This window comes from Trachurus japonicus, chromosome 17 (genome assembly GCF_045865225.1).
Source record: "Trachurus japonicus isolate A0001 chromosome 17, Traja_1.0".
In the NCBI taxonomy this organism is placed as follows: domain Eukaryota; kingdom Metazoa; phylum Chordata; class Actinopteri; order Carangiformes; family Carangidae; genus Trachurus; species Trachurus japonicus.
In genome coordinates, this window is record NC_140923.1 from 9,512,336 (window position 1) to 9,536,056 (window position 23,721).

A 23,721-nucleotide genomic window follows, 5' to 3' on the forward strand; every position below is an offset into this window, starting at 1 on the left:
AGAGGAAGAGAGAGAGAAGGAAGAACATACAGAGGAAGAGGAAGAGGAAGAGAGAGAGGAGGAAGAACATACAGAGGAAGAGGAAGAGGAAGAGAGAGAGAGGAGGAAGAACATACAGAGGAGGAGGAAGAGGAAGAGAGAGAGAGGAGGAAGAACATACAGAGGAAGAGGAAGAGGAAGAGAGAGAGAGGAGGAAGAACATACAGAGGAGGAGGAAGAGGAAGAGAGAGAGGAGGAAGAACATACAGAGGAAGAGGAAGAGGAAGAGAGAGAGAAGGAAGAACATACAGAGGAAGAGGAAGAGGAAGAGAGAGAGGAGGAAGAACATACAGAGGAAGAGGAAGAGGAAGAGAGAGAGGAGGAAGAACATACAGAGGAGGAGGAAGAGGCTCGGTCTGAGCAGCCGTAGCAGACGGCTGCAGCTCGTCTCTTAGCCGGCGGCTTCCAGCTGCTCAACACGGACAGGAGAAACTCAGGGAGGGAGGGGCCACGGTGGTAGGATGGCTGCATGGGGGGGGGGGGGAGGGAGGGAGGGAGGTGACACCAAAAGGTAAAGAGATGGAGGAATGGAAAGAGAGGGAAAAGGAAACATCCAGGAAGGAAGAGAGAAAGTTGAAGCCAGACTTCCCTCTAGAGCTGCTGACACGTCACACACAGTTAAAAGCCTTTTAACCTCCTGTTGTCCTTCCATCTGTTCCCTTCCTCCATCCTTCCTTCTTTCCTTCCTTCCTTCCTCCCTTCTTTCTTCCTTCCTTCTTCCTTGAACAAATCTTTTCCCTCCCTCCCTCCATCTTTCTTTCCTTCCCTTTTCCCTTCCTTCCTTCTTCTTCCTTCCTTCAACGAATCTGTTCCCTCCCTTCCTTCTTTCCTTTTTGACCCAATTGACCCAATCTGTTCCCTCCCTCCTTCAATCTTCCCTTCCTTCTTTCCTCCCATCTTTCCCTTTGGTCCTTCCTTCCCTTCATCCTTCCTTCCCTTCGTCCTTACTTCTTCTTCCTTCCTCTTTTGATCCAATTGACCTGATCTGTTCCCTCCCTCCATCTTTCTTTTTTACGATTACGATTACAAAAACTTTATTATCCACTGAGTGGAAATTACACAATCCTTTTCCCCTTCCTTCTTCTTCCTGAATCTTTTCCCTCCCTCCCTCCATCTTTCTTTCCTTCCCTTTTCCCTTCCTTCTTCTTCCTTCCTTCAACGAATCTGTTCCCTCCCTCCTTCAATCTTCCCTTCCTTCTTTCCTCCCATCTTTCCCTTTGGTCCTTCCTTCCTTCCCTTCATCCTTACTTCTTCCTTTACTTTTTGATCCAATTGACCCAATCTGTTCCCTCCCTCCTTCTATCTTTCCTTAGTTTTTCCCTTCCTTCTTTCCTTCCTTCCTTCCTTCTTTCCTTGACCCAGGAGGACAACAGGAGGGTTTTAACAGACGAGGAGGAAGAGGAGGAGGAAGAGGAAGAGGAGAAAGAGGAAGAGGAGGAAGAGGAAGAGGAGAAAGAGGAAGAGGAGGAAGAGGAAGAGGAAGAGGCCTTTTTACATAAAGAGCAGCAACAACACAACACAGAGATGATGACAGACTCGTCCGGCGCTGAATGAACCTGAACATTAATCTCAGCCACAGAGTTACTGTCTGGTCTGATGATGATGAGAAATAACTTGTTTTTTCTTTTCTTTTCTTTTCTTTTCTTTTCTTTTCTTTTCTTTTCTCCACAAACAGACAAAAACAAAAAGAACAGAAAGCTTGTTGTGTGGCCTGACCCAGCTGGTTCCTCCTCCCTGTCCTTTAGCGAACAGCAGCGTTGACCCCTGCAGGACGGTCCAGGACGAAGTCCAGTTCTTCCTGCAACACATCGATTCAACCAAACTCATCAATAATCAGATATTCAATCATTTCTACAGGTGAAGTTATGTAAAGGTAAAATGACTGACTGGGCTTTTTATGCCTTTATTTTGAAAGGACAGCTGGAGAGAGAGCGAGAGAGAGGGGGATGAGTCCAAAAATGACTGACGTGATTAGGAGTCATTGTTCAAACAAAAACTAACTTTATGCAGGGTTTATAAGAGAATCTTGAAGTTAATTTCAATACCTTTTTAAGACTTTTTCAAGACCTTCTCAATATTTTTCAACACCTCACCGCCACTTCAAGCTGTAACCATTTACATCAGTGACACTTTTAACTGAACAGTTTTAGTTTGTGATAAAGACTCTAGACCACTATGATGCTACAGAATTCAAAATAGGCTGGGATAATAAATCAAAGGCAAAGTTTATAAAAAAAAGAAAGAAAAAGAAACATTGCTCCACTCTCAAAAAACAAAAACAACAATCTTCTTTTATTTTTTTATTTAATGGTTTATTTAAAAGGGACAGTTCATGGCTCTCAGCTGTAGCAGAATTAGCTACCAGCTAAATTTCATCTGTCGTCCCTGAGCAGTTTGTCCAGTTATGTACCAGTTCATCTTTGTTTTTTCATAAAATGAATAAATTCACACACTTTGACAATGTTTTTTAGGACTCAAACTCTTGGACAGCTAATTCAGAAAAAATACCTTCAATATTTAAGACTTTATAAAGTTGTGAAAAGACTTTTTAATACTTTTTAAGGGTCTTAATTTTCACCAAATTGATTTATCACCTTTTAATACTTTTCCAGACCCTGGGGACACTATACCCTGGTATCATTAACTGGAACCAAAATGAATGAAAAAGGAACAAAAACAACTTTGAACTCGGCGTCGGCGCCACTCACCGGACTTTCTTGCCGTGCTCTGTGATCTTCGTCACGTTCAGAACGCCGCACTTTTCAGACGGCTGCAGAGGAAAACACAGAAACAGAAACAAACGTTAGAGAGAGCGACATCGTTTCACAGACGCACACATCATCCATCACACACACAAACCCTGATCCACAGCAGGAGGAGAGAGGAAAAGCTGCTGCTGTCAAACACTAAAAACACTGTAAGAACACCGCCACCGCAGAAACAAAACACACAAACACAGAAACACAGAAACACAGAAACACAACGCCACCACAACACAACCACAGCAGAAACAGACTGAGACAAGAAACCAAAACAGCAGAGAGAGAAACGAGAGAAGCTGCTGGATCGTTAGTGAAGCCACCGCAGCAGCGTTCAGACCTTTTCTGATTAAGAGCAGAGATGTCACGATTACCTGTTTTCACAATTAATGACGGTATTTAACGCCACAATTAACTAATCATAAAGATTCCTACAGGAAATATCCTCACTTTCCAAAAAAGATTATTATGGGAACCATATCGGTAGATGAGCGTCAAAGTAAAGGTAAATGAACAGATACGGGGTTAAATTACGTTCATTTTACCAAACATAATATTGATTTGGTAGGAATTTAAATGTTAGTGTTTCATTTGTAATAATAATAATAAAAAAAGATTAAAATAAACTTAAACATTTGGTATCAATGACATTTAATGACTTGAATTTTTCAAACATTTCCCCCCGGGGGATTAATAATTGGTCCTATAATAATAATAATAGATAATTCAAATATTTTTCGCCAATAATTAGTAATGTAATTATATTCGGACTATATTTGATTTTACACATTCATCGGGTATAAAATTACATTATTGATACATAATAATCTTGACCATTTGTAATACCGTGATTATTTCTCTGACAATAATTGTACCAACCAAGAAAATCAAATCTATAAATCGTGACATCCCGAATTAAGAAACCAAACGACCCAAAAATCTGTTTTACCAAAATGTTTCTGAGTGATTCAACCAAACCAAGACCAAGACCCCCACAGACCGATCAACACAGTTTCTACTAGGGCTGGGGTTAAAAAAATCGATTTTCCGATTCATATCGATCTTCATTTGAAAGATCCGATATTGATTCATAAAATCCTTGGATCATTCCTTTAATGTCGCCATTGCACTGTTGCACTGTTTCCTTCTGGCGTGGCTAAATGTTAAATAAATGTGCATGAATGTAGCTGCTTTTCAGTCAATTTAATGTAAACATGAATATATTTTTAATAACACACCAGGTTAGAAAGTTGCATCTTTGTACAATCTGCAACATTAGTTTTGTGAAAATCTCTTTCATAACCAAGAAAACTGGTTATTAAAACTGAAATATCTCTAATAGTCTAGTAGTTTTAAGCCAAAATGGGGGTCAACCTTGAACAAATTGCAACAGAAGCAAAACTCAACTGATTTTGTGTCCTCAACATGTCCTGAGTGAGGGAAAAAAAAGACCCAAATATATCCCATTCATACGCCTATTCATTATTGTTCTCACATGAATAGGGTAAAATCTTTAACCTTTAGATATCTCCATGACAATTACCCAGTTGATTACTGACATTAAGACAGACAAAAAATGTATTACACTTGCAGTACATTTTTTGTTTGTCTTAATGTAAGTAATCAACTCAGTAATTTTCATGGTGATATCTAGAGTTACCGCCGAGGGCGCTGAGCGCTGTGAGCGCCCAACTCAATAGGGTTTGAATGAAAAGTAGAGGCCCAGAGCGCTAAAAACGCGTCTGGTGGACACAGCCCCTAAAGGTTAAAAATGTTTCCCTATGCATGTGAGAAAAATAATTAATAGGCGTATGAATGGGCTATATTTTGGTCTTTTTTGAAACTTTCTTTTTTCCCCCTCACTCAGGACATGTTGAGGATACAAAATCAGTTGAGTTATTCTTTTCTTTACTACATTTTATTTTTTGTCTCTAGAATACCTACTGTGAAAGCTACTGTTGTTGTATTACTGCTGCATTTTATCTCTCATTGGTTCATGGCTGACGGTATCACATGACTTGGTCACATGTCTCTGATCATCAGCCACACAGGATTTAAAACACCTGTGCAAATCAGTTGGTTCAGATCCTGATGAAGACTGTTTCTGTCGAAACGCGTTGATCCCTTTAATAAAGGATTTTTAACTACACCTCAGAGTGCCTCGGACCCATCAGTTTTGGACTGCCTTTTACTCTTTACCACTATTTGCACCAGGACGGTCTGCTTGCTGTGTTTTATCTTCAGTTGAGTTTGCTTCTGTTGCAATTTGTTCAACCTTTTTTCATAAAATGACTGGACTATAAATGGATCAATATCGAATCGAAATTAAATAAAAATGAAGTGAATCGGTAGCGACGCCCCCCCCCAGCCCTAGTTTCTACACAGGTTCACGTCCACAGCTCGTCATCGACCTGCGGAGGAACTCTGCTGGGAGGAGGGGAGGAGGAGAGGAGGAGAGGAGGGAGGGGGGGGGTGAGGGGGTGAGTACTAACAGAGGCGGGGGGCTTGGGGGACGAAGGGCAGGAGTCAGAGTCAGGAGAGGGGGGCTTGGGGCTCAGAGGAGGAGCGTCCTAGTGAGGAAGAAGGAGAAACAATAAAACACATCACATGATGATGATGATGATGATGATGATGATGATGATGTGTGAGGTGAAGACGACGGAAATCAGCAGTGAGATTATAACGAGGTGAAGTGTGTCGAGTGTCTGTGTGTGTGTGTGTGTGTGTGTGATGACCGGGAGGCACAAGTGGATTATTATTATTATTAATTAATTAATTAATTAATTACACGTGGATACAGATACAGATATGTTTCCCAGAATGCACCTGCACCTGCAGACCAATCATTTCACTCTTTGAATTCATCAAGTTAATAATTAATCAGCTGTTAGTGATAATTCATTATGATTTAAATGAACTCAACTCAGAGGAGAAATGAATTCATTCTGATGTCGTTCATGATGATCTTTCTAAACATGTTAAAAAGGGATAGTTCGACATTTTGGCAAATTGGCCCATTGCCATAATCCCTATAGTCATAGCAGTAGGTTTGTTACCTTTAATTGTCAGTGCAAGCTATTTTTAGAACGGCGGAGCAGAGCCGCGAGCTGCTCAGAGCTACGCTACGGAGGCTCATTATGGGATTTCTTGGTTTCCCTCATCAAACTCATCAAATACACAATCCAGCAACTCCACAACGCTCTGGTGGACAAGTTGTGAGCTGCACATTCACCACGCTATGAGATAATAACACAACGTTACCACACAGAGTTGTTTTAGAGGGAAATTCATGCAAAAACCACTGATGCGCGTTCCTGTCGGGGGCGTTGTGGAGTTGTTGGATTGTGTATTTGATGAGTTTGATGAGGTGAAACCAAGAAATCCCATAATGAGCCTCCGTAGCGTAGCTCTGAGCAGCTCACGGCTCTGCTCCGCCGTTCTAAAAACAGCTTGCACCGACAATTAAAGGTAACGAACCTACTGCTGTGACTATAGGGATTATGGTGATGGGCCAATTTGCCAAAATGTTGAACTATCTCTTTAAGCTTGATTGCTTTGTTTTTAATGTCTTGATTATTTCAATAAAACAAATTGCCTCGATGACGTTGATGTAATTACAGCATCGCTCTGTCCTGTTGTGTGATTGATTATTGATTATTCTCATGCTCATGGATGATTTCAGGGACAGACAGGGCTCTGATTGGTCGGTGCCCTGTCGGCACGACGACGACGACTACTGACTTTGTGTTTGTACGGGTGGAGTCGGGTGGAGAGAGCGCGGAAACGCCTTTTTTTCGACGGCCGCTGCAAAAGTAACAAGTCTACAACTGAAACTGTGACAGAGAGAAGAGCTGAACCTGCAACAAACTGACTCACCAGGGGGCAAAACAACAGACAGGGAGCGTTGTAAAAGGTTTGACAGCAGAAATGATCTCTAGGAAGTTGAAGGATTAAAACCTGGGTGGACAACCTGGTCAACTAGCTGCTGGAAAGCTACAGGGGACAGAACCCCTTTCTGGGGTCATTCTGCTGGAGAAATGATGTAAATGCAAATATTTAGGTACTACAATGGCATAAATAGTCATACAACTATAAAATTTGGCAGAGAGTATCTTGTCACATAGGGGGAGGCAGGAAAAAAAGATTCTGGGGTTTGTTGCAACTCGATTTTAAGATATCACCCTCAACATCCCAAAAAAAGTACTGTTCGCCCGACAAATTCTCATGAAAATTATTATTTTTCAGCACTTTATGGAGAATATCTATGCTTAACATGTATATAGAAAATGTCCTTAATTCATAAGCTTCCATTTGAGTCCAAGATAGCCTTTCTATCTCCAAAGCTCCACTTGCTGTGGCCAACGGTCTTCTCTATCTGTCAGTTCACTTTGGGGAGACCAGAAATAGAATGTTTTCTGATCAGGCCAGTTAACATGGAGTTTTTCACAATAGGTGTTGCGTTGTTTGGAGACAGCCTGTAGCTTTCCAGTAGCTAGTAGAAAGGCTATCTAGGACTCAAATGGAAGCTTATGAATTAAGGACATTTTCTATATACATGTTAGGCATAGATATTCTCCATAAAGTGCTGAAAAATAATAATTTTCATGAGAATTTGTCGGGCGAACAGTACTTTTTTTTATCTTTTTTGGGATGTTGAGGGTGATATCTTAAAATCCAGTTGCAACAAACCCCAGAATCTTTTTTTCATGCCTCCCCCTATGTGTCAAGATACTCTCTGCCAAATGTTATAGTTGTATGACTATTTATGCCATTGTAGTACCTAAATATTTGCATTTACATCATTTCTCCAGCAAAATGACCCCAGAAAGGGGTTTTGTCCCCTGTAGCTTTCCAGCAGCTAGTTGACCAGGTTGTCCACCCAGGTTTTAATCCTTTAAGTTCCTAGATGTCATTTCTGCTGTCAAACCTTTTACAACGCTCCCTGTCTGTTTTTCAAAAAACTGGGATTTTGCCCCCTGGGTAGAGTCACCTGCTCTGTAAAATGAGGTTTATAATAATAGAAATAATAATAATAATGATAATAATAGAATAATGAAACGCCACCTTGTCGCTGGGCTCCTGGACGTAGGCGCTGTGTCTCCACTTGGTCAGGACGATGGGCTCCAGGTGTTTCCTGTCCAGACTGCGGCTCTTCTGATCCGACGGCTGCGGAGGGGACAGGTTGTACTGGAGGAAACACAACCAGGAGGTTTTAATGTTTTTACCACATTAAAATGTTCTCAGACACACACACACACACACACACACACAGCCAGGTATCTGCTCTCAGAGGTGAATGTGTGTTTTATTGTCCCTAATGTTGAACTGATGTCAGAGGTCGGGGTGGTTCGATTCCACTGTCATATCAATTGAAAGACAAAAAAAATACTTAAAGAAAAAGATGTTACAGCTGAACGGTGAAGTGTTTTCTTACTGTTCTCATCTTAAATCAGTGTCAGTGACACCCCCCGTTTTGCAATTGGATAGAACTTGACCACTCGTTAGCCTAATAGCATAATTGCCTAAGTCATATTTGAACATTTTCGGGAATAAAAGAAAAAACACAATTTCTAGCAAGCAAAGTCAAAAAGATGACTTAGGCAGATAGTGATTTTGGACTCTAAAAAGTGTTCTGATTGGTTGAGGACATTGGTTGAGATATCTCAATTTGGCCGAAAAATGACTTAGGCAATTATGCTATGAGGCTAACGACCTTGAATATCCTGTTTTTGTGTTTGTGCATGTAAACATCAGATCCCAGAGAACTCTGAAAGAAAAGGGGAAACTGTGGCATGTAAACGCCTCATCCTGGTTTCTGACAGCCGCGACCGTCTGTGCAGGCGCAGCAGAGTGACGTGTCGGCAAAACAGAGAAAAAAAACACCACGAGAACCTGCACAAAGAAGATGCAACTGTCAGAAAAGCAGGACGCTGGTACTGAACATGTAAAGGATTTTGCTCTCCTCTGTGTGAGACACTTTATCTGATCACTATGTTCTTAATAGTGTTATCTTGGATCTTGTATTCTGTGTTTTAACGGTATTTCCTATATTTTATCTCTTATATGATCACAATTAGTGCATATTTTATTTATAATGATGCGTCTCTATGTCACTATATGTCTTTGTGTTGTATGTTTTTTACCTTTATGTGATTCTATGAGCTGCAATCCAAATTGCCCTTTGGGGACATGAAATAAACTGAACTGAACTGAAGGTGGATAATATGAATAACCAGGTTTCTCTATGTTCATGTAAAAGCAGCATCCTGAATACCATCATAACCGAGATACTGAGGTCCATGGAAACACACTGACTGGACGGATGGTGATCTGATCGGTCAGATGGGTTGCCACCACATTGAACACAAGTGTAAACGGTAACGCTTCCTGTATCCGCACACAACTATGTACACAGGCGGAAATACTCTATAATTCTACTATTTTTTTTTTTTATTATTCATATTTTTTGATTTACCTGCGCAAATATGTGATTGGATGTAGAGAGATAGATAGAGAGATAGATTGATAGATTGATTCTGAGGGGAAATCCAGTAGCAAGAGAAAAGGGATGTTGAAAAGTGAACTGAAGTGCATTAATAAAGAAAAGAAGATGTGGATGTGCAGTGAAGAACTTGGTGTCTGTTTAGTTTGTATGTCAGTGCATCGATGTGTGTTGGTGTTTTGGGACTGACTGTCAGATTGATTAGTCCAGATAAAATAAGTGATAATTGAACACGAGTGTATGAATGAATGAGTGCAGAAGTTCCCGCTCATTTCCATCACTCAGTCACAGCTGCTGCACCGTTGTTGTTGTTGTTGTTGTTGTTTTTTTTACCTTTGGCAGCTCCCACTCCGACCTGGAGCCGTCTGCACTGTAGTAATACGGCCTGCCCTGGTCGTCCACGTGCTTTAACCACTAGCACACACACACACACACACACACACACACACACACACACACACACAGACACACACACAGAGGAGAAACACAAGACTCATCACCGAGCCCTGATATTGACAAAATGATTTGTGCAGAAGCTTCAAACCTACTGACGGTAGGTTCAGTTCAGTGTTTCTCATCTCAGGAAACAGTTCAGAAATGTCATCAGCTCACATCCCGTCCAGATTTGGCCACATAAAATCAGATTGCAAAAACTTTTTGTTATCCATTTACATCTTTTCATCAAAATGCTTTTTTTTTGGCCACTGGTTTATGATGCTGCACAACGTCCCTTTAGGCATCAATGTGAATTGTGCCACTTTAATTTAAATTTATGCAATGAATCCATTTTTGTGGATATGCCTCTGCAATTACTCTGATTAAAAACTGTTTCTGGATGATGAGGAAGTTGCTTGGAGTGCGTCATTAGAGAGAGAAGCAGCAGCAGGAAACAGTTGCAGCGCTGCCTCGTCCTCTCCGCTGAAGAGGAGGAGGAAGAGAACAGGTGGAAACCAAACCCCCAGAGCAGCCGGTACCTTCTCGTTAGTAAAGTCGCTGACGTACAGCGTGTGTCCGTGCTCGTCCATCTCCTCCGACCAGCCGCGCGGCGGAGAGCCGTACTGGCTGTCTGACTGGCTGGAGTAGGCGCTGAAGCAGGTGTCCTCCTGCAGCCGCCCGATGGACAGAGACAGGAAGGGAAGGAACGACGGAGAGAGAGAGAGAGGAGTGGTCTGCCGGTGGAGAGAAGAGAAGGAAAGAGAGAGAAAGAAACAGAGGGTGGAGAGAAGAGAAGAAGTCTTTCACCATGAGGGGAAAAGGAAAGTCAGGCGCCCACAACCAGTAAATCATGAGACAGTGAAACCAGCACCAGTTCAACACAGACACAGACCAGAGGTGGACAGTAGTTGGACTTCGTTACAAGACTTAACTCGTTTTTTTTTTTGAAGATCTGTACTTTACTTGAGTTTTTATTTTAATCAGGACTTTTACTCTACTACATTATTCTGGATAGATACTCTAGACACACTTCAACCAATGGGCCTGAACCAGGATTTCAATATGCATGTTATGTTGTAATCCAAGACATTTTTCTAGAATGTAGAGATGGTTTATGATGGCTTTTAGCCTGATACCTATTCATAGCTCTTCACTCTATTAATGCACTGGTTTTATTTCTTCTTCCTTTTTTTCTTCTATCTGGGTATCTCTGTTTATGACGGTTAACTCCTGAGCCCCTTCAGAGCCCCATTGGTCTATGTTATGTGAATATATGGTTTATCAGGAGGTGTTTCATGATTGTATATGTGTGTTTTTTCTAGATTGTTTTAAGAAAAAATGAATTGACTGTGTTTCACCCTGTAAACTACAAGTCCCACCACCAGGGTGCACACAGGTGTACTGCATATCACTGATTGGATTGGGGAGTGTGTGTGTGTGTGTGTTGTTCTACCTGCCCGTCCATTGTCTCAGTGTATTGCTCTGATGAAGGTCGTCTGAGACCGAAAGCTCAGCCTTTAATAAAGTGAAATTGCATAGATCCCAGTGTGCGGAGATCTTTCCCTTCAGTTTGGACACTTTTGATGCCTCCAGCACCTTGGCAGAGAACCAGCCGGGTGAAGGCAGCCCCCTTTTTGCATCACTCTACTACATTTAAAAGTTAAAAATATATTCTTTTACTCTGTTACTTTGACGTTTGCCACCTCGTTACTCGTTGCAAATTAAAATAGAATTAAAATTAATCATCAAAGGATCACAAGATACTTTTGATACTTAACCCTCTATGGTACGCACTATGATGGCAGTGGGGGGAAAAATATTTGGAGTGTTTTTATGTCTCAAAATAGACTAAATAAACATAATCTAAAGAAATTTTAAAAAATTATTTATTTTTGGAAGTTTTGGGGATTTTTTGCCTGTAGGCAACATTGTACCATTACGGTTCATCATCTACTGTATTAGAAACACCGACCAGTCTCTGTAGACTTTCACCTTCACTGGCCTCATCCTCATCCACATTCTCATTCTCATCTTCCTCATCATCATCATAATAGCCTGATGTTTACTTTACTGCATCCAAAATCAAATGTATTAAGGATAAAAAACAAAATTATGATGAATTATATGTTTTTGAACATTATATTTACACCTGAACACACACTACCATAGTCTCATAATGCAATATTGATTCCATAATGGTCCACTGTCGCCTCAAGGCAACATTGCAATTTTCTATAATGGTACGTTGTTGCTTTGGGGCAACAGGTGCATTTTAACAAGTTTCTATTATTTAATAAGTAAATAAATTGCATGGAACTATTAAAAATTAAACTTTACTAATCTATTAGTGATAATATATTTTTTTCCAGATGAAAAAGGGCCAGGAAGTTAATGTATGTTTTCAGACCGTTTTAGTGGAGCAAAATGGCAAACCTGTTTCCTTTGGAAAAAGTCTGCAAAAAAGGGTTTCAGTGGCTTCTTGAAAGTCATGTGATAAATTAAAGCATTGTTATTGGTTCTCTAAGGTCTCCTCTCTTTTTTAAAGTATTACAGCATTAAATGGGATGAATTGTGGAGATGTGACAGGACAAGAAGTGGTATGTCGCCTGAGGGTAACATGGTACCATAGAGGGTTAAGTTCAGTCAATGTGAGCTACTTTAAGACTTTTACTCAAGTGATTTTCTTATAATAATAATAATAATACATTTTATTTGTAATGCACTTTACATTTATGCAATCTCAAAGTGCTACAGTGCAAGCTTAATTAAAAGGGACACAAGTTAATAAAAGTTAATAAAAAAAGACAATGAAAAGTATGTTATACTAAAAATCAGCAGAAAGCTTTCTTGAATAAATATTATTGGTGACTTAAACTTTTACCAAAGTCATTTTCAGCTATGATATTTGTACTTTTACTTAGTTATTTATTTCAAGTACTTTATACAGTACAGTACACCTCTGACAGAAACCCAGTAAACCCACAGGAGGCAGAGTGACAGTTACAGCTGTCGGCCTGTAGGTGGCAGCGCGGCACAACACACACTCAGGCTGATTCAGGCTGGTTATGTCACTGTGTGTGTGTGTGTGTGTGTGTGTGTGTGTGTGTGTGTGGTCACTGCAGTCAGCTGTGCACAGTCTGATCACGTCTTTTTAATCACACTGTTTTTTTCCTTTTTTTTTAGACACACGATTTAGTTGTTGATGGATAACGGAGCTGCACGTCACAGTGAAGATAAAAAGAAGATAAAAAAAAGGTGTGTTTTGTTTTTGATGATTCAGATCTCCCATAGCAACGTGTCTCAGCCAGAACATGAATGACACAGACGTCTCACTCTGTTGTGAAAACCACCAGGAGTCAGGAAGTAGAAGAGCAGCGCTGCCGTCGCTGCTGCGTTTTTAACATCTAATAATGTTCAGTCATTAACGTCTCTAATGACGAATGGAGCTTTAACATGACTCAGCAGATATTGATTGTGTGTGTGTGTGTGTGTGTTCTTGAAATTCTTGTCTTTTGAAAACCAGTTTGAGCTCAGAGTGATGACATCATTGTTTGATACTAATTAGTGTTGGACTGATTATCTGGATCTACTCCGTCCATCATGTTCATTTCTACTCAGTTCATCATTTCTCTCGTGTTGAATCTGTTTCTCCTCATGACTGAAGCTCTGCTCTGTGTCTCTGTGTGCAGCTTTGTCACAATCTCTTCTGTTTAATTACAGAACTGACATCAAGTTAAAGGGATAGTTCACCCTAGAATGATATTTCGCTCATTATCTACTCACCCTCATGTTGATAAAGGGCTGGAAGAAGTTTCAGAGTCCTCCGTGGCTTCTCTGAGTTACAGGGAGTCTCGGCATAGCAGTGCATGTCCATATAACGGTTGCAAAGGGACACCAGAGCTCTTCGTAAAAAAACACACACAAAAAAACATCCAAATACCTCCATGATGCTCGTATGTAATGTCCGTCTTGTGCTGAAGCCCCAAATTGCGTAATTGTCCCGAAAAAAATTAAATAAGTCTATATTTTAAGCTTGTTTGTAGCGGAAGCTTCTCGAAGCTCCTCTTCCTGGTCCGTCCAAATCTCGCGTGATTCGCAGTAACCGCACTGACGCCGGCGCAAATCACGCGAGATTTGGACGGACCAGGAAGAGGAGCTTCGAGAAGCTTCCGCTACAAACAAGCTTAAAATATAGACTTATTTAATTTTTTTCGGGACAATTACGCAATTTGGGGCTTCAGCACAAGACGGACATTACATACGAGCATCATGGAGGTATTTGGATGTTTTTTTGTGTGTGTTTTTTTACGAAGAGCTCCGGTGTCCCTTTACAACCGTTATATGGACATGCACTGCTACGCTGAGACCCCCTGTAACTCAGAGAAGGGACGGAGGACTCTGAAACTTCTTCCAGCCCTTAGTCAACATGAGGGTGAGTAGATAATGAGCGAAATATCATTCTAGGGTGAACTATCCCTTTAAGACTCTGAACGAAGTGAAGTTTAGTTTAACGCAGGTTGATGGAGAACAGATGAACTCCCGTCGGAGCAGCAGCTCAGACTGAAAACAGACCAGACTTTCACACGGTCGCATCGTGTTCACATTTCTGAAATGACAAAGACCCGAGCTTCACAAAAACTCATTTCTGACATTCTTACATCCTCCTGTGTGTGTGTGTGTGTGTGTGTGTGTGTGTGTGTGTGTGTGTGTGTGTGTGTGTTTATACACTGGAGGTGATGGATGGTGTCGGTGTCTGCAGCTGAACTTTCACATAAAAACAACTGAAATGTGAAGAACTTTTCCCCAGAGGACTTTTCCCTTCACATGACCTCATCTGGTTTGGCTACCTGTGTCTGTGTGTGCATGTTTGTGTGAGTGTGTGTGTGCATGTTTGTGTGTGTGTTTGTGTTGCCTGTACATGCATTGTTTTGTTTTTTTATTATTATTTCTGCAGCTTTTTTTCTTTTGACACCCTCCCTCTTATTTCAATGTCTGGTTCCTCACATCAACTGCTTTTAAGGAGTTTAAAGGAGTTTTTTTTGTTGTTTTTCTATTAAAATGTAGTTTTTTCTGCTGTTTATTCTGTGTCACCACACTTTGTTGTTTACATAATAATCCTCTTGGAAATCCAGACGTCCAATCATTTTGATACAGAAGCAGTGTTTTGGTTTCACTGATTATAAATATGTCTTGTGTTCATTTCTGCTTTTACCAGCAGCAGCTTCTCCTCTAGTTGTGTCATGTAGCATGACGATGTCTGCAGGGTTGAGCCTGAACGCGTTCAATGAACCATCGTTCCTGAACTCGTTCATATTTTGGGCGAACGTGAGCTGAACCTACTGGATTTCCGCTTGATGAACGTTAGTGTGAACGCGTTCATTCTGGCGTTTGTGAATGACGCTCTCTAAAAGTCTGACTTCGTTCAGGAGGGTGTCAGGTTTCCATAGAGCCTTCTGGGTAAAAACCAGCTAAAACACTGTAAACAGGTGTTAATATGCAGTGGAAAAACCAGCCAATCAGGCGACACCAATCAGCTGTTTGGATCAACGGCGGAGTGATACAGCGTGTGGTGAAGCCTGTCTGTGTGGAGGAATACTGACCCAGTCGGTTAGTAAAAGATAAACGGGGTTAGAGAGGGAAGTTCCAGTAATTTGACATATTTGAGAATTTTATAAAAAAGTAATGCAATAGTTACTTTTCCTGGTAGTTACTTTCATCACGTTCTAACTCAGTTGAGGAAAGTAAAGTAGTAACTATCACTAATACTGGTTCAAACTGCTAAAATAACTGCTGTCTGTGGTTCGATATGGGCTGAGGCAATAATTATAGGAAAAATAACAGCTTGTAGCAACATATTGATAAAAAGAAAGAAAAGAAAAAAGAACTAGTTCAGATTTGGAACCGTGAACTTAGTTCAAAATTTTGAATTATGAACTATGAACTTTCTTTTTTGGTGTTCTGTGTTCCTCCACTCTGAATGAGGAGATGTACGTCTGTGTTTTCAACGTTGTCTCCCTGTTGTCCATGTGGCTACTTGTGTGGCGGTGTGTGTGTGTGTGTGTGTTGCCTCTGTGCTGTTCAAGAGTTCACCTGTGTCGTTCTGTGTCTTGGGTTTCTCCTGTATTTTACTGTGATCTGTATTTTTCTGCGATCTGTATTTTATTGTGATTTGTATTGTGAGTTTTATGTTGGGACTACAGATGGAAAGTAGCCCTAGTGGCTAAATCTGGTACAACCATCTCTTCTCTGTTCTGAAATTGATTAATGGTATTGTACACTGTCATAAACTAAACTAACTAACTAACTAACTAACTGAACTAGTTCCTTTTAAAATGTGTGAACTGAACTTTGAACTAGTTAATGTAGAAAGTGAACTTTCCCAACGCTGGATGGGTGTGTACATCAGAGTGTTGTTGTGTAGGTGTGTAGTTGTGTGAGCCCCTGTACCTCGGAGCTCTCCCCCGCGCTGTGGTTTTCCCCCCTAGAGTTCCCGGTGCTGGTGTCCCGGGCCCGCGGCGGCTTCCAGGTCCTCTCCTGGGTGGAGCGGTTGTAGTAGAAGTGGCGTCCGTTCTGGTCCCTGTAGGTCTCCCAGTCGCCCAGCGTGTGCAGCGGCGAGCCGGCGGGCAGCGGCGGCTGGTGGGTCTGAGTGATCTTCAGCTCCTGCAGGTTGGTGTAGACGGGCGACTCGGAGCGGCCGCGGCCTGACGAAGACACGGTCTGACAGAGAGAGAGACAGAGAGAGAGAGAGATGGGTTTAAACTGCTGTTAAAACAGTTTCTCTTAGAATTTAATGAAATATGATTTAACATATTGAGGTTATTAAGAGGACCAGCTACAGTTGTAGTCTACTTGCCAGTCCATAGGGCCCCATTGTGAACCCGGAAATGTTGAGTACCCCAAAGTTTTATGTTAGAAATATATAGTATGGGTCCCCAGTATTCAGAAACTGCCGGATGCTAACTTATATATATTGGGGCAATTAGCACAATTGCCATAATTAGCATAAATTAGCATAATTTCCTATATGGGCAATATTTCAACAAAATTGACTTGGCTGATCTGGACAATATTGGAGTGGTTTCAGGGGTTATTGATGATGCTGAATCCATTTCTGACATTTTCAAAATTCAAAATGGCTGTCTAAACCGGAAGGGACCAGATTTAAGTGGGCCGATTTTGATGGATTTCATCTGGTCCCTTCCGGTTTAGACAGCCATTTTGAATTTTGAAAATGTCAGAAATGGATTCAGCATCATCAATAACCCCTAAAACCACTCCAATATTGTCCAGATCAGCCAAGTCAATTTTGTTGAAATATTGCCCATATAGGCAACTATGCTAATTTATGCTAATTATGTCAATTGTGCTAATTGCCCAATATATATAAGTTAGCATCCGGCAGTTTCTGAATACTGGGGACCCATACTATATATTTCTAACATAAAACTTTGGGGTACTCAACATTTCCGGGTACTCATTGTTGGCAAGTAGACTATTGTGGTTGTAGCCTTTTTCTTGGAGTGTATGTGTATGAGTTGTTGAAGTGCACGGTCGCAGTTACTTCAGACAGTCAGTGCTTATTATATGATCCATTTCTTTTTTATTTATTTACTTTGCGGTTGTACTTAAGGTATTGAAGTATTGAATAGAATCTGAGTAGAGACATGGTGATGTCTGTGTTGTCTGTCAAATGTCTGTCAGATGTTTTCTGTGGTTTGTTCATTATTAGGGAGCCTTGTTGTTTGTTCTTGTTGTGTCATGTATAAATGTGTGTTTCTTATGTGTATATGTGAATGTTTATGTGTATGTTGTGTGTGTGTCGGAGCCCAGGAAGAATAGCCGATGCTGTTGTCAGTGCTAATGGGGATCCTAATAAAGAAAAGAAAGAGAGAGGTAGACCTGTGAGTCATCATCGGTGAATCTGTTACATAATCAGAGAAAAGCTCCTGGACAGCAGCATGATGCAAGACAGGAATTCACAGGTTTGAGAGGGTGAATCAGCAGCTGGTGGACACTTCATCTGAAACACCTTCAGACGTCTGCACACCTCCTCCTCCTCCCGCTGCTTCACACTGAGCTCCACAGACTGCAAAAACTCTACATCTTAGCAAGAATATTTGTCTTATTTCTAGTCAAAATGTAATTTCTAGTCAAAATCTCATTCTACTTAAAATAAGACTCATCACATACACAAAAAGTAGCTTGTTTTTAGACACTTTTTACTTCTTTCAAGCCTATTTTCACTTGGAATAAGTAGAAAAATCTGATAGTGGAGCAAGTTTTTCTTTCTTATTACAAACACAAAAAACTTACTTTCACTGGCAGATTTTTCTACTTATTTCAAGTGAAAATGTGTTTGAAACAAATGAAAATTATCTAAAAACAAGTTCATTTGTAGGTGATAAGTCTTATTTTAAAGCAGAAGTAAGCGATCCGGTCGTTTTGGCTAACTTCCTGTCAGCAGATGGAGTTAGCAGTCCCCGCCCTCGTCCCTACGTCACCATCCCTTGGCTGCACACACAGAGAGGACTGCCCCTTTATGCCGTTCTCTCTCCTCATTGGATAAAGGTTGTAGGATACAAGGAAAGTTTTCTCCTCGGCTTACAGCAGAGCAGAGTGACTGACAGACCCGTGTTTCAAACACTGTTCCAAACACTCTATATAAGTGATTGCTGTCGAAAGATACAACTATTTAAGACTTATATTAACACAAACATTCCGCTTACTTCTGCTTTAAGTGATACAAGTTTAGTTTTGACTAGAAATGAGACATTTTGACAAGAAATAAGACAAATATTCTTGGAAAGATTTTGAGTTTTTGCAGTGCATGTTTGTGCTGAGCAGAGAGAAATAAAAGAAACTAGTGAAATGTCAATGATCCGTCTGAGAGTGCAGAGGAGCAGCTGAGTGAAGGAGGAGGAGGAGGAGGAGGAGGTGGAGGAGGAGGAGGAGGGCGACAGGGGAAGTTAGCGCTGCTGTTATGTAACAGAGAGTGGCAGCGACCCTTGTCAGGTAGAAATAGGGAAGTAAAACTGACGATCAAGATGCATCCTGAACACTGGGAGGACAGTTTGTCCAGACTCATCCTGACAGCCGACGAGCTGTGGAGGAAACCTCTGCTGCTGGAAACACTGCACTGACTCTATGGATCATTTTGAAACTGTAATGTGTTATTAATTAGAGGTTTTCATGAATATAAAACTAACCCAAAATAAAAAAGGTGGATCCTCATTAAATGGTTATCATCATTATCAATAAACGTGACAGATATTTCAATATCTTTATTAATTGGTCAACAACCAACAAAACCAACCAACCAAATTAAACCAACCCAAACCAAAGCAACTAAACCAAACCAACCACCAAATCAAACCAACCAAACCAACCAACCAACCACCAAATCAAACCAACCAAACCAACCAACCAACTCAAACCAACCAAACCAAACCAAACAAATCAAACCAACTAAACCAATCAAACCAACCAACCAACCAACCAAATCAAACCAACCAAATCCAACCAATCAAACCGACCAACCAACCAAACCAAACCAACCAACCAAATCCAACCAATCAAACCAAACCACCAACCAACCAACCAAATCAAACCAACCAAATCCAACCAATCAAACCGACCAACCAACCAAACCAAACCAAACCAAATCAAACCAACCAAACCAACCAACCAAATCAAACCAAACCAAACCACCAACCAACCAACCAAACCACCAACCAACCAACTAAATCCAACCAAATCAAACCAAACCACCAACCAACCAACCAAATCCAACCAATCAATCCAAACCACCAACCAACCCAACCAAACCAAATTAAACCAAACCAACCAACCCAACCAACCAAATCAAACTAACTAAACCAATCAAACCAATCAAACCAACTAAACCAATCAAACCAACTAAACCAATCAAACCACACCAACCAACCAAACCAAATCAAACCACTCCAACAGGGAAAACAACCATCATGATCTCAAGCCAAATGTTTAGCTGCAATCATCAGATGTTGGGATCAATTCAATGAATGAATGTAATGTAATGTGATCCTAAAATGATCACGTTTCATTTTCTGCCGACTGACCGTTGATTAAACCATCATCTCTAAAACACTTTTAATAAACAGAACATACTGTATAACAACATTATTCAACCCTTCATTATAGCGACTACAGAGCCGCGCGCTCAGATCACCAAGAAAATGAATGAATTACGTCTCAGGTCTTGTTCATATTATGGTCTGGTGGCAAATCAGGTCTGTTGGCAAAACAAAGCCTCTGACAAGTCACTGATCCAGTGCAGAAAGCTGAGAAACCTGACCAACAACAACAACAACCACCTTCAGTGTTTTCATGCAGAGTCGACTGGATCACAACAGTCGTTTTTGTCATGTGACCAAACATGATGATGGGAAAAAACAAAACAAAACGTGAGTTAGTGAAGGAGGAAATAAGCCAGTTGGATGTGGGTTCATAAATTACAACCCTATCGACAAGTGAACACAAAGTGAGTTGAGCAGCGTTTCACAGACACACTATCGCTCTTCAGAAAACCCTGACGCAGGATGACTGATCGGGTCAATGGACTCGCTGCTGGTTGTCAGGATTATATACAAAAGGCTGCGGAGCGCCAGAGAAAGAGAGAGACAGAGAGTCATAAATAACGCCGCTGCCCCGAGGCCGCACAACATCGGCTTTGTGATGTTTTTATTGCAACGGGATCAATGGGGATGAAATATGCAGAAGCAGAGCAAACAGCTGGACGATCCAATACTCACCACCACAGCACGACCAGGTCACAACATTAAGATGGTGGTGATGATGATGATGATGATGATGATGATGATGATGATGATGAGTGCATATTTTAATGCATAATGCGAACATTACATAATGCAGTATGCAATTTGACAGTTGTAAAGAACAGGTTGTAAAAAAACAAAACACAAAAAGGCCCAGAGGAAAAGAAGGAAACCTGTCATTCAGGAAAAGTCAGACTTCCACAGTAACAGCTCAGCAACAAACTACTAAAACTGTAGATACTAAAAGATAATAAAAATACCATTTACTGTACCTCTGGAGGTGAACAACTAGTAAACACATCATCATCCTCCTTGTCGGTCAGTGACAGGACTCTGAGGAAGCTTCTCCTCCAGCGGGTCACTGCCATCCTCCCCCAGCCGTTTATTATCCTCGATTCATTTCATTTCATGCAAGAAAACAAACGTGTGCAACCGTGGCGACGCTGTCTGAGGTCTGTCTGTGTAACACTGAGTGGACAACATGTGATACCAACGCCAGGACAAAACAAAAAAAAGGGGAAGTCCATACAGTCAATCAAATGTTCAGAGGCCGGTTATAAATGTTGCTGTGACATTTGTACGTGCCAGTTACAAAATCACACTTTCCTCTGAAGCCGCGGAGGAAAGTCTTCCTCTTCACGTGTAACTTCACTTGAGCGGCGGCAGGAAGCTCTATAAACAGGAAGTTGTATATTTGCTTCGCTGGCAGATAGATCGGCCGGTCGGACATCCTCAAATGACACTGACTGACAAAAAATAAAATTAGGGATGTCACAATTACTTGTTTTCACAATCAATTGCGCAACTGCACAGTTAATTGAATGTAAAGATTCCTAAATACCGTCACTTTCCAAAAACAGATGATGTCTGAACCGTATCGGCAAAGTAAAGGTAAATGCAGAGCACAGACACTGGTCCATTTACCTATCACAACATTTCATTGGTAGGAATTTAAATGCTAGAGTGTCATTTGTAATTTAAAATAAAATATTAAAATTAACTTAAACATTTGGTATCGATGGAAATTAATGACCTGAATATGACCTGGTCGGCTCGCCCAGCATTTCCACCATTAATTAAAATAACAAAATAACAATAGAGACAAAACCATATATAGTGTGGGTAACGTAGATTCATCCACATTAACGTGAGACTTTTTCATAACCAAATAGAAACTCCTCGTTGTCCCTAGATACTTGTAATATTTTGTATAAACAATGAGTAATGTAATTATATTTTGACTATATTACATTTTACACATACATAGTGTTGTGAAATTAATTGGTGCATAATAACCGTGATAATCCTAACACCGTGATTATTTCTCTGACAATTAGTCGTACCAAGAGAATGTATAATCGTGACATCCCTATCCTCAAATGACACTGACTGAAAAAAAAAACAAAAAAAATCCTCTCAGCATCATCACTATCAGACTTTAAAGTGCTGATTCTCGCCCCACAGGGCCGAGGCAACATGAGCCAAGTCAAACACCAGCTCTCATTATGTAACTAAAGGCAGCGGCCTCATTAAAGATGCACAAGGAGTCACTTCAGTCCATTACTACAGCAGCGGTGTCTTCCTGAGCAGCTGGCGGTCGACATCTGCTGTGAACAAACCCAACGCCTGATCAATACTGAGCTGCAAACCCCCCGCAGACCTCAGGCCGACCTTCCACCTTCCTCTGCTCCCTGTGATAAGCTACTACTACTACTACTACTACTACTACTACTACTACTACTACAGTACCACTACACTGGGCTGGAAGGAACAGGTGGACAGGTGGACAGGTGACTAAAATCATTTAGCTCTTTATTGAGCAAAGTGCATTTCAGAGCACATGAATGAAACTGAGGAGTTACCATGACAACTGCATGTACGGAAGTGAATAAAAAACTATCAAACTGCACAAAATGGAGACCAACAAAACGATATATTTGACTTCTAATGCATCTCTGCATTCAGAGCATGTTCACAAAAGTGAATAAATATCAAATTGCACAAAATAAAGACCCACAAAACAAAACCAGATTCACTGCATCAGGCCACATTAATAAGAAACTGATATCTTTGCATTCAGAGCAAATGGAGCAAATAATAAGAAAGTGAGGAGGAGCATTACAACTGCATGTGTTCACGTGTTATTTTTCAAGTTATTTTTCAAAATAAAAGACATGTCCAACATCAGATGTGCATTAAATATTATTTACTTTTTTGACCAGCTGTCCACGACCCATCCAGAACGGGTCTAGACCCACTTTTGGGTCCCGACCCACCAGTTGAGAACCACTGCCGTAGAGACAGGAAGTAGTCAGGGTGAGTGTATGTTGGGGGTTACAAAAATAAAAGTCCTCCTCAGTTTCTACAAAGATGAGGCTGGGTGAGTAACAGCTGTGTCATTTCTACTGTTGATGGAAACAGAGGAATAATAAACCGTAACACAAGTGAAGATCCAGTTCTTTGGAAATAAAAGTGAAAAAAAAACCTAAAAAAAAACTGAGGAATGTAAACAAAGAGATGGATTCAGTAGAAAATGACCAAACCCTGCTGTTCTCACTAAAACATGTCACAACACAACACAACACAACATCAGCCTACAGCTGCGTACAAACTAGAGCCAATAAAAAAAATGTTTCTGGATATTTTTTTTCCCCACTTTTAGATTTTGAAAGAAATGAAGCAAATAAGGGCAAAAAAACAAGAAAAAAAGACAGTATCAAGAATTTAAATCATAATAATCATATCGAAATGTAGGAAAATATGAATCCGATGCATCATTTGACACTGGAGAAAGTTAAATGTACTACAGGAGGCTGTGCTCATTTTAGATTAGATATATAATAGCACCGATATTGCAGTTTTGTAAAGATGCAAGACCTCAAACTTATTTTCATTTTTCAAATATTTTTCTTACCTTTTTCTCTGTATTGTATTAAAACTTTTATTCATTTGATCTAATTCCACATTTTATGCTTGTATTATACATTGTGTTCTTTTTTTGTTGCACTGAATCTCTCTGTATGCTGACTCTGATCCACAGACATGTTGCTATGGCGACACAATGTAATGTTGGTTGTCAATAGTTTTAATGATGTTCATTTGTATCTCTTCAAAATATAAAAAGCACCTTTAATTTTTCACTTTACACTGGATAAAAACGCCTCTTAACCAC

At 40.6% G+C, this 23,721-nt stretch overlaps 1 protein-coding gene across 2 annotated transcripts in view; it reads right to left on the bottom strand.

Moving 5' to 3' along the window:
- The window catches only part of LOC146970094 (rho GTPase-activating protein 12-like), a 115,842-nt gene that overhangs the window by 18,080 nt on the left and 74,041 nt on the right, over window positions 1-23,721 (bottom strand). Inside the window, exons 3-10 of one of the 2 annotated variants that reach the window (XM_085804282.1) lie at window positions 16,183-16,452; window positions 10,275-10,469; window positions 9,634-9,714; window positions 7,863-7,985; window positions 6,540-6,602; window positions 5,291-5,368; window positions 2,748-2,809; window positions 1,756-1,837 (exon numbers count right to left, since the gene is read on the bottom strand). In XM_085804282.1, the coding sequence (XP_085660408.1) occupies window positions 1,756-1,837; window positions 2,748-2,809; window positions 5,291-5,368; window positions 6,540-6,602; window positions 7,863-7,985; window positions 9,634-9,714; window positions 10,275-10,469; window positions 16,183-16,452 (954 nt within the window). The remainder of the gene's footprint in view (window positions 1-1,755; window positions 1,838-2,747; window positions 2,810-5,290; window positions 5,369-6,539; window positions 6,603-7,862; window positions 7,986-9,633; window positions 9,715-10,274; window positions 10,470-16,182; window positions 16,453-23,721) is intronic. The other variant, XM_085804283.1, reaches the window with a different exon arrangement.